This window comes from Chinchilla lanigera, unplaced genomic scaffold, assembly GCF_000276665.1.
Source record: "Chinchilla lanigera isolate Chin_1 unplaced genomic scaffold, ChiLan1.0 scaffold00158, whole genome shotgun sequence".
NCBI lineage: Eukaryota > Metazoa > Chordata > Mammalia > Rodentia > Chinchillidae > Chinchilla > Chinchilla lanigera.
The window spans coordinates 730,716-739,753 of NW_004955559.1; the positions used below are offsets into that span (position 1 = coordinate 730,716).

At 57.3% G+C, this 9,038-nt stretch overlaps 1 protein-coding gene and 1 long non-coding RNA gene across 3 annotated transcripts; one reads left to right on the forward strand and one right to left on the reverse strand.

Annotated features, from left to right (window-relative positions):
* Nucleotides 1-14: 14 nt before the first annotated feature.
* On the forward strand, nucleotides 15-1,023 carry LOC106147441. Its single transcript, XR_001232343.1, has 2 exons — nucleotides 15-421; nucleotides 563-1,023. It is a non-coding gene; the product is annotated as an uncharacterized LOC106147441 (long non-coding RNA).
* Nucleotides 915-6,258, reverse strand: Nr1h2 (nuclear receptor subfamily 1, group H, member 2). 2 transcript variants are annotated; one of them, XM_013509031.1, is made up of 9 exons: nucleotides 6,125-6,258; nucleotides 5,381-5,442; nucleotides 5,166-5,297; nucleotides 4,535-4,831; nucleotides 4,160-4,458; nucleotides 3,851-4,030; nucleotides 3,306-3,405; nucleotides 1,587-1,795; nucleotides 915-1,444 (listed from the first exon to the last, which is right to left on the reverse strand). In XM_013509031.1, the coding sequence occupies exons 2-9, from the start codon at nucleotides 5,421-5,423 to the stop codon at nucleotides 1,298-1,300; spliced, it is 1,407 nt and encodes a 468-aa protein (XP_013364485.1). In that variant the 5' UTR covers nucleotides 5,424-5,442; nucleotides 6,125-6,258; the 3' UTR covers nucleotides 915-1,297. The 2 variants fall into 2 exon arrangements, with proteins under 2 accessions (XP_013364485.1, XP_013364486.1); XM_013509032.1 differs by lacking the exon at nucleotides 5,166-5,297 and having other exon boundaries at nucleotides 1,298-1,444.
* Nucleotides 6,259-9,038: the final 2,780 nt, after the last annotated feature.

Here is a 9,038-nt window from a genome sequence, read left to right on the forward strand (position 1 = left end):
CCCTGACCCTCCCATCTCTGGTTCTTCTACGCGGCGCCCCCAACCTCCAGCCACCAAGGCGGTATCAGAACAACCACCCGGCCTGATGCCAACCCTTCCCGCAGAGCTTGGCCATTACGAAACTCCCAGCCTCAGTGTCCCGTTCTGTAAATCGGACCCAGTGGACTCAGTGAAAAGGGTGACCCCCTGTAACTCTCATCTCTGCTGCGCCCTGTGCCCCGCCCCACATCCACGCGCCTCTCAGCAGCCTCCCTGCAGCCCGCCCGCTCGCCAGGCCTCTCTGCTCAACGCCGGCATCTGGGAGGACATCGCGCTTGCCCTAACGGGGCTCACACCGGCGCGTCCCCGCCAGACTGCAAGCACCGCTCCCAGACCCAACCCCTGGCTGCCGTTTCCAGTGCCAGGGAAGACGCGGCCTCACGTGAGCGTTTCCCTTTCCCGCCATAGCTCCACGCTGGCTTGGGCCGCCTCTTCCAAGCCCTTCTACTTCCCACTGGTCCCACCCATGTCCCTCTGTCTAGCAGAGATCAGAGGGCGACCTTTATTTTCTTGTTCACAGCAGGTCCCAGTGAAATAATCGCTCCATCAACGCCTGCGGGACAAGAGCCTTGTGTCCCCAGAGTGGCCAGCGCAGTGCCGCCCACAGGGGCCTGAGGGAGCGCTTGCTGACTGGACAGAAGCTCCGATCCCTCAGCGCCTCGGGCCCTCTTTGGCAAGGGCAGTGCCCGTTCGGCTTGTACCAAGAGAAGACTCTGACCCCACGGCCGCCAGGGCAGATGGCCCTGGATGCGGATGGTGTGTCACCCCGTCAGCCTGGGGGGCCGAATCCGGGAGGCGGGTGGCGCCAGTGAAGACCCTGGAAGCCCTCGCTTCACTTCTCATGCTCTGACTCAAGGCTGGCTTGTACCCTTATTTTGTTTTTGTTTTGTTTTTGTTTTTATTAAATAAAAGGAACAGAGGAGGAGGGCTACTGTGGCCTCCCAGGCCTGGGGCCCAGCCAGCCCTCACTCTGTTCAAGGTGCACTGTGTGGTGGCTGGAGGTGTAAGCTGGGCAGGGAGGGCAGTGGGAGAGGTCAGATGTCAGAGGTCAGGACTTGGACCCATCACCCTTCCTGGAAGACAGTGGGCGGGGAAGGCGACTTCTGGACCCCAACTGAGACTCATCCTGAAGGCCAAAAGGCAAAAGACAAACAGGCCTGGCCCAGGCCCCTTCCCACCCTGGAGGGAGAAGGGTGATGGCGTCCATCCATACGCTGAAGGGCGTCAGGCAAGGCTGGGGGCCGGGGCGGCCGGCCCCTTACTCATGGACATCCCAGATCTCAGACAGCAGAGGCGGCAGCTTCTTGTCCTGGAGCCGCAGGGCGAAGACCTGCTCGGAGTGCACGGAGCTCAGGGTGCGCAGGCTCACAAGCTTCATCAGCATGCGCGGGAAGCGGAGCTGGTCCTGTGGACAGAAGCGGGTGCTGCCAGCTCGAGCCCTGCCCTGCCAGGAGACCCCTCAAGGACCAGCTTGGAAAAAGGAGAGGCTGGGGAGGCCGGCTGCCAGGGAGGGGCAGGCCTGGGGCAGCTCTGCAGGGCAGACCCACCTGCGGCCTCTTGATGCGCGTGTAGGAGAGCAGCGCCTCCACGTAGGGCTGCTGCAGCGCCTCCACGCGGCTGGGCTCCTGCACGTTGGGGCGGTCAGCGGAGAAGATGTTGATGGCGATGAGCAGGGCGTACTCAGCATCGTCCAGCCCAAGCCGCCGCATGGCCCTTGAGAACTCAAAGATGGGGTTGATGAACTCCACCTGCAGGCCTGCGGCCGGACGGGAAGCTTGAAGTCAGCTCCCTCTGCCTGCGCCTGACCTCCATGCCCTGACCCCCATGTACACCAGTCAGCGGGCGAGGGAGAACAGCAGCCACAGCAAGGTTCCCGTCACTTCCGACCCCTCTGCCCCCGAGCCTGGCGTGGGGCAGGTGTCCCACAGACCCTGGCAGCACACGCGGTAAGATGAGGAGTGGGAGCGTCACTGAGCATTTCCCGCCATCCTTCAGGAAGGCAGGGAACGGGGCTTAGCCTAGGTCACATCATGCCTGGCCCCGGTGCCTGCCGCTGCTCTGGGTAAAGCTCACACTTGCTCCTGAGATGGACCTGTTCATTCATCACACTGAGCACCTGCTGTATGCCAGGCCCGGGGGCAGAGCAGTTTACAAAATGAAGGCCCAGCTCTTGGAAGACTCTGGGGTGGAGGGAGCAGATGAAAACATCAGTGAGTACCCAGCCTGTCAGGGTGACGGGCTTCAGAGACAGTGCACGGCCGGGCAATCGGGACGCTGAGGATCGTGTTCGCAGGTCCAATACCGCAGGCAGAAAATGACCAAGGAGGCAAGGAAGCAAGTTACAGGCTGCCCAAGTGTCCTGGGTGGGGCCAGATGTCTGCTGTCCCCAGACTTAGGGGTTACACAGGTCATGGGGCTTTTAGCATTCAAACTGAAGGTCCTGGGTGCACCAGACGACACAGTCACCCTTGTTCCAGGCAAGGCCACAGTAAGTCCAGAGGCCCTGGAACCAGCTTGATGGTCTGAATTCAAGTGGGAAGGCAGGTGGTCAAGGAGAAGGAGGCAGGCACAGAGGGGAGGGCAGAGAAGGAACAAGACCAGGTTTGAACGGCTTTGTGGCCCACAGTGAGGACTGGCTCTTCTCCTAGTAAGATGGGAGCCATAGAAGGTTCTAGCAGAGGAGAGGCAGCCGTGATGTTAACACCACTGGATTGCTATGGGAACGGAGGCACTGGGAGGGGAGCTGGGCAGCAGGGGTGGAGGGTCCCCAGCCTCCTTTCCAGCCCCATCTACTGCCTGGGCTTCCTGTAGTTCTGTAAAACCCTCCAGTTGCCCCCTACCTTGGGCCTTTGCCCATGCCGTAGCTCTACCCTGGAGTCCTCCATTGTAAACTCACAAGGAAAGAGCCACTGGGACTGAAGGGGGTGCTGGGAATTGGAGGATGAAGGCAGGACTAGGAGGAGATGTCTAAGGACAGCCAAAAGTGCCCCAGGGGAAAATGGCAGATGTACTGAGAAAGCCCAGTGGAGGTGCAGGCTAGGCCTCAGCCACGCTTGGTGGCAGCTGGCAGTGCTGCCCCGCCCTTCCCCAGCTTTGGCTTTGGCGGGCTATGCGATTCCCCGTGGGGTGCTGCTTCCTGACACACTCGAGAAATGACGCTTCTCTGGCTCTCAGGTTGGCTCCCGAGAGCCACACTTTGGAGGCTCCAACGGGATGAGGCAACTGAGGTCCCGAAACCTCTCCAGCCCTACCCGGCCCCCAGTGACCTGCACGGTGGAAGTCGTCCTTGCTGTAGGTGAAGTCTTTCAGGAAGGTGATGCATTCCGTCTCATGGTTGTAGCGCCGGGCCGTCTCCAGCAGCATGATCTGTGGGGGGAGTAGGGGCCCCAGCCCTTAGCTGCTGCCCTCTTCTTCCCGGCCCCAAAGGGACAGCGGCCTGCCACAGCAGTGTGTGGTGCTACGCTCCAGCTCTCTTCCGCCCGCCCCCCTCCATCTCTGACTCTCCTAGGCAGTTACAAGCACAGTGTAGCGAGCTTTGCCTGTTCACAGCCACAGGCCAGGACTTGGAGTGGAGCCCTGCATGCAGCAGGTGCTCAACACTTATTCACTGGCTCAGATATCACCCCAAGAGTTTTGGGTATATTTCTGGTAAAGTAGGCCCTTCCATCCTGATCCTCCATTGTTCTCAGCCTCAGCCCCTTTTTCCTTTGCCCCTGGGAGGCTCTGAGCATCCTGTTTAGAATCTGGATGCTCCCTTACAAATGTCATCCAGAGTACCTGTGGGACGAGGGGAGGGCGGCCAGGCAGTTACCTCGATGGTGGACGCCTTCAGGAGGGCGATCTGGTCCTCGCGGCCCAGCTGCAGGAAGCCAGGCACCTGCTTAGCGAAGTCCACAATCTCCTGAACGGAGATGATGGCCAGCTCCGTGAAGTGTGCGAAGCGCTGCTGGCGGGCATCGCGGGACTGGGGGTCTGCACCCAGGGGCCAGGGCTGGGATGCAGGAGGCCAGGGTCACTCCCGGCACCACTCCTGTGCTCTGGGGACCTCCTGCCCCCTGCAGCTCGGAGTCCTCCCACACCCCCAATCCCCGGCATGCTAGGGCAGGGGGAGGCACGGTACCGTGACTTTGGGCTGGTCGGAGAAGGAGCGCTTGTTGCACTGCAGCTGGGCCGCCACCAACTGCTGGATCATTAGTTCCTGAGCCGCTGTTAATTGGATGCCCTCACCTTCCCCAGAGCCCTGGCCCCCTGCCTCGGACCCTCCGGGGGAAGCCCCTGGGCCAGAGGTTGAGCTGCTGCTGCCCCCTGGCTCCACAGGCAATGGCTGCTGTTGCTGCTGTTGCTGCTGCTGCTGCTGCTGCTGTTGCTGCTGTTGCTTCTGAATCTTCTTCTTCCGGATCTGTTCTTCTGAGAGCACACCTGTGGGGGACACAGGCCTCAGCAGCGGCCCGGCCTGGGCAGGTGCTGGCGCTGGCAAGCCCCGCCCCACACTCACACTGCTCCCTCATCCCTGCCTCCTTGCACTTGCGCAGCCGGCACTGCTGGCACTTGCGCCGCATGAAGGCATCCATTTGGCAGGTTCCGCCGCCCCGGCAGACGTAGCGCCCGGCTCCACCGTGGACCACGCTGCGCCGGAAGAAGCCTTTGCAGCCTTCACAGCTCAGCACGTTGTAGTGGAAGCCAGAGGCCTTGTCCCCACACACGCGGCAGAGCTCATGGCCCAGCATTTTTGGAGCTGGGCCCTTCTTTCGCTTGCGCTCAGGCTCTGGTTCCTCATCTGGCTCTAGGATGACTGGGACGGGCAAACAAAGGCCATGAGGAAGGGCCCAAACGGAGACCGCAGCCACGGTGCAGGTCACGAGCCATCCCAGGGGAAGAGCCAGGGGACACAGGGTGACAGGAGAAGATGCGATCAGCCAGGGCCCGCGAGTCAAAGAGGGAAAGATGAGCAAGTCAGTAGGCTGCAGAGAACGAGTCGATGCGGGAGGCCTCCAGAACAAATGGAAGGAAATGAACAGGAGACAGGAGCCGCCCATCTCCTCAGCTGTTTCTCATCTTTCTCCCTGTCTAGACCCTTCCCCAGCTCCACACCAGCTCCCTATCCCGGACCCTGGGCCCCATCTCACCCACGATGCAGGCCGAGCTGGCCCCATCGGTGCCTGGGACATCAGGGTCCGGACCCTCAGGCCACGGCTCAGGGCCCTCCTTCTTTATAGTGGGTGAAGAGGAGGAAGTGCTGGGCTGAGGAGGGGCATTTCCTGAGAGGCAGAGGGAAGAGAGGAAGGAACAGTGAGCGTCTGCCAGCCTGGGATGGGGTTCAGTGAGGAAGAGGACCACTCACCAGGCTGGGGGGTGTCCGCGGAACTCGTGGTGGGGGAAGACATGGTGGGGTCACGAAGCAGCCTGCAGAATACAGGGGTCTGAGAGGCTTGTGGGGTGGGGAGGAGTGGGCCAGGCCCTTTTCCTTCCCCAGAGTGTTTTTACTACTGTATAGTCTTAACTTGCAGCGGGACGCAGTCACACACGCCTGCAATCCCAGCACTCAAGAGGCTGAGGCAAGATCGCTGTCAGTTCCAGGCCAGCCTGCACAGTGACTTCAAGGACATCCTGGACTACAGATTGAGGCCGTGTCTCAAAAAAAAAAACCAAAGCCCCCCAATACAAAACAGCTACTTGCCGCCCTAATTCTCATCAGCCTTGCCCCTCCTCCACGTCGCTCCTCCTCCTCCACGCCCCTCCCACCCAGGCCCCACCCACCTGCTCTGGTCCAAATACCAGCCATTCCTTCAACCACACCGTCCTCGAGTCCTCCCTCCACCCGGCTTCACACCACCTACTCTCACTGAGCCGCCACCTCACCTCTGCTGGGAAAGCCCCCCTTGTCCGATTCTGACCCCATCCCCTCCATTGTGCTCCACCCATCTGTTCCTCCTAGGCCCCGCCCCATCCCTCCCAGGGCCTGCTCCCTACATCCTTGGATCTCCTGCCCGCACTTCGCCCCGCCCCTTCTTGCCCCCTGCCCCAAGCTCCGCCCACTCCTCGCTCGGATCCTGCCCCTCTCCTCCCACCAAGCTCCGCCCCACACCTCGCTCCAGGTCCCGCCCCTCTCCGAGTGCCAGTGGGAGGCGGGGCTCATGGCTGCGCGCGGGGGTCTACTGGGCTGCCTTTGGCGGGGTCTGCTGCTCCCGTTGCCCTGGAAACATCCGGGGGAGGTGCGAGCTGCGGAGTGGAGGGAATGGAAGAGGAGCGGGAGGCTGAGTGAAGCCGGCGGACAACGCCGGGAAGCCCGGGGCCGGGCTCCTCCCGCGTCTTCCCACTCTCGAGTACACTTGCCTCCGTCCCTGGCTCTGCTTCTCCTCCGCAGCCCCTGACAGGCCACTGCTACCGGGTCCCCTCAAAAGTAACTTCTGAGGGGCTGGGCTTGTAGCTTGCCTAGCATGCGTGAAGCCCTGGGTTCGGTCCCCAGCAGCGCAAAAAAGAGGAAAAGTAACTTCGCCACTTCTTCCGGCAACCCCCGCCTTGCGTCATTTCCGGAAAAGGGTGGCCAGCAAAAGGTGACGGACTTCCGGTTCGCTTGTGTAGACTTGAAGGACTAACCCGCGCGGAAGTCGTCTGCTCACCGGGCTTATTTCTCCGGATAGCTCATCTGTTGTCCGGCAAAAAAGTTCCGGAAAGATCAGTGAATGTTGGGCTTTAGAGGAGAGGTGGACGCTACCAAGCTTTGAAGCCCTGCGCTTTGTTGCCTTTACTCGGTCTTTGCGCTTCTCTGGGCTCCTGCCAAAGGTTTAATGGTCAGAAACTTAGTGGGTACGGGATTTAGCTCAGCGGCAAAGCGCCTGCCTGGCAAGCGCAACGTCGTGAGTTCGATTCCTGGTACCGGAAGAAAAACAAAACAAAAAACAAACAAAAAAAAGAAACCTTCCTGGCAGTGGCTGCTTCTCGCACGTCTAATTTCAAGGGTGTCTGACTTCTTGTGGTGGTTGCGAATTTTCTGGTTTTGTAGGCATGCTGCATATTGGTTTTAAATAGGTTAAATTTCAAACCTGGATTCAAAACTGGTTCTGCATTTCCTTTTTTGTTTCCCCAGTGCTGGGGATGGAACCCCAGCCTCGTGCGTGCTAGGCAAGCTCTACCACGCAGCTACACCCCCAGCATTATAAAAAAAATTTTTTTTTGTTCTTGTTTTTTTTCTGGTACCAGGAATTGAACTCACGACCTTGCACTTGCCAGGCAGGTGCTGTGTTGCTGAGCTAAATCCCCAGCCCCCTATAAAAATATTTTTAAAACAAAATTTTGGTGATTCAAAGAATTAAATAATAACTTAAAAGCCTTGTCTCCAGCTACAAGAGAGGTAAAATAATAGCTTTCCAAGAAAAATCAGAATATTTGAACAAACAAGATGAAAATTATCCCAAAGTTTCCCCCAGGGGTAAGCAGATCTTTGTTCAGCATGCTATATGCTTTTGTTTTGTAGTCTGTTGTTTTTTTAGTTCTAAGGCTCAAACCCACACAGTCTGCATATACTCACCTGTACAGCTGACCTCCAACCCTTCTCCATGCATGCTTTAAAGTATTTTTTATGTATATGTATGGACATATGTATGAGAGATCCCCGGCAGGCCTTGTCTATTCTTTTTCTCCCCTCTTCTCTCTCCCACTGAGAACTGAGCCCAGGGAGTGCTGAGCTACATCCTCAAACCTTATGCATTTATTTTTACCAGGTACTGAACCTGTTACCAGCTGGCGGATCCTAGTGGGAGGCTTCTGAACGTCTTGCTGTCCTGAACAAAGAGGCAGCCAAGACAACAGAAAAGGTAGCGGGATGCGTGTGTAGTGAAGGTGGAAACGAAGTTTGACCTACAGAATGAGAGCGTCAGTGAGCGGACTCATAGCGGCTGTGATGATAAAGGAAAGGGATCTCCTGTGTCTAGAGTCCCTGGACAGCTCCCTCGTGCAAGCAAGGCATCAGGAGGGCTGTCTTAGGAACTCACTGGCTGGAGCCAGGTTTCAACTGTTCTATGGAAAGCGTCCTGGAATTTGGGAGAGGATTGTGTATGGGTCTACCACTGGTGGGTGGATTGGGATTACTGCCGCATTAATGAGGTAGGAGGTGTTATACCATCCAAAAGGGGTCTTCTCCTGAAGGCTGTACTATGAGGAGAATGGGAATATTGCATGGGGGACTTACAAGGCCCCAGAAGGTCATGTTTGATAAACCTGACCATGAGAGACTGGAGGCAAAAATTTACAGGCCTCTTTTCTGATTGGATATCAGTTTTGGTTGGGAAATTGGCCAGGTTCTTTTAATATTGTAAGTACTGGCATTGATGAATTTGCCCTGGTATAATGGAATACCAGGGATGGCAAACCTTTCAGTTTCCAATGATAATAATCCGCTGGCTGTGGCATGCGTGGCATAGGTTCACCACCACTGCATGATACCATGCAGCAGCATCTACCCTCTGACTAATTAGGTTTGGGAGGCCTGATACAGTCTGAACAGGTAAAATCCATTTTGCCCTTGCATGGAACTGGAGAATCACTCCCCAGTTTTACTAGCACTATAATATCTTCCTAGTAAGGGAGCAGGACACCGTAGGACAATTAAAAACTCATGGTTGAAGCTGGGTATGGGGCATGCTTGAAATCCCATCTCACTCTGGAGACTGAAGCAAAAGGATCACCATGAGTTCAAGGCCAGCTTGAACTACACAGTGAGACACTGTCTCAAAAAAAAAAAAAAAAATCTCATGATTGAACACCGACCTTTGAATTGATGTGTCAGAGCAGGAGTAAAGAAGCTCTGACTAGGGACCCCATGCACTCCAGTTATGGCTGCAAATCTACAGCAGTTTTCCAGGGAAGAAGTCAAAACAGAGTAACCAGCCTGTATCTAAAAGGAATCGAATTTACTTATATCCAGAGTCCCCCGGGCTCCTCGCAGGAGCTGGAGATGCTGTGGAGGGAACCTTGCAGGTTCTCCCGGCCCCTTCTGTCCT

Bases quoted from the DNA above. Each gene is read 5' to 3' on its own strand.
- Nr1h2 (XM_013509031.1), bottom strand. From the start codon at position 5,423: ATGTCTTCCCCCACCACGAGTTCCGCGGACACCCCCCAGCCTG. The intron at 4,832-5,165 runs GTGAGATGGGGC...TGCCCGTCCCAG, and splicing joins CAGCTCGGCCTGCATCGTGG to TCATCCTAGAGCCAGATGAG. The intron at 1,445-1,586 runs GTGGGTCTGCCC...TTCTGTCCACAG, and splicing joins CGCGCATCAAGAGGCCGCAG to GACCAGCTCCGCTTCCCGCG.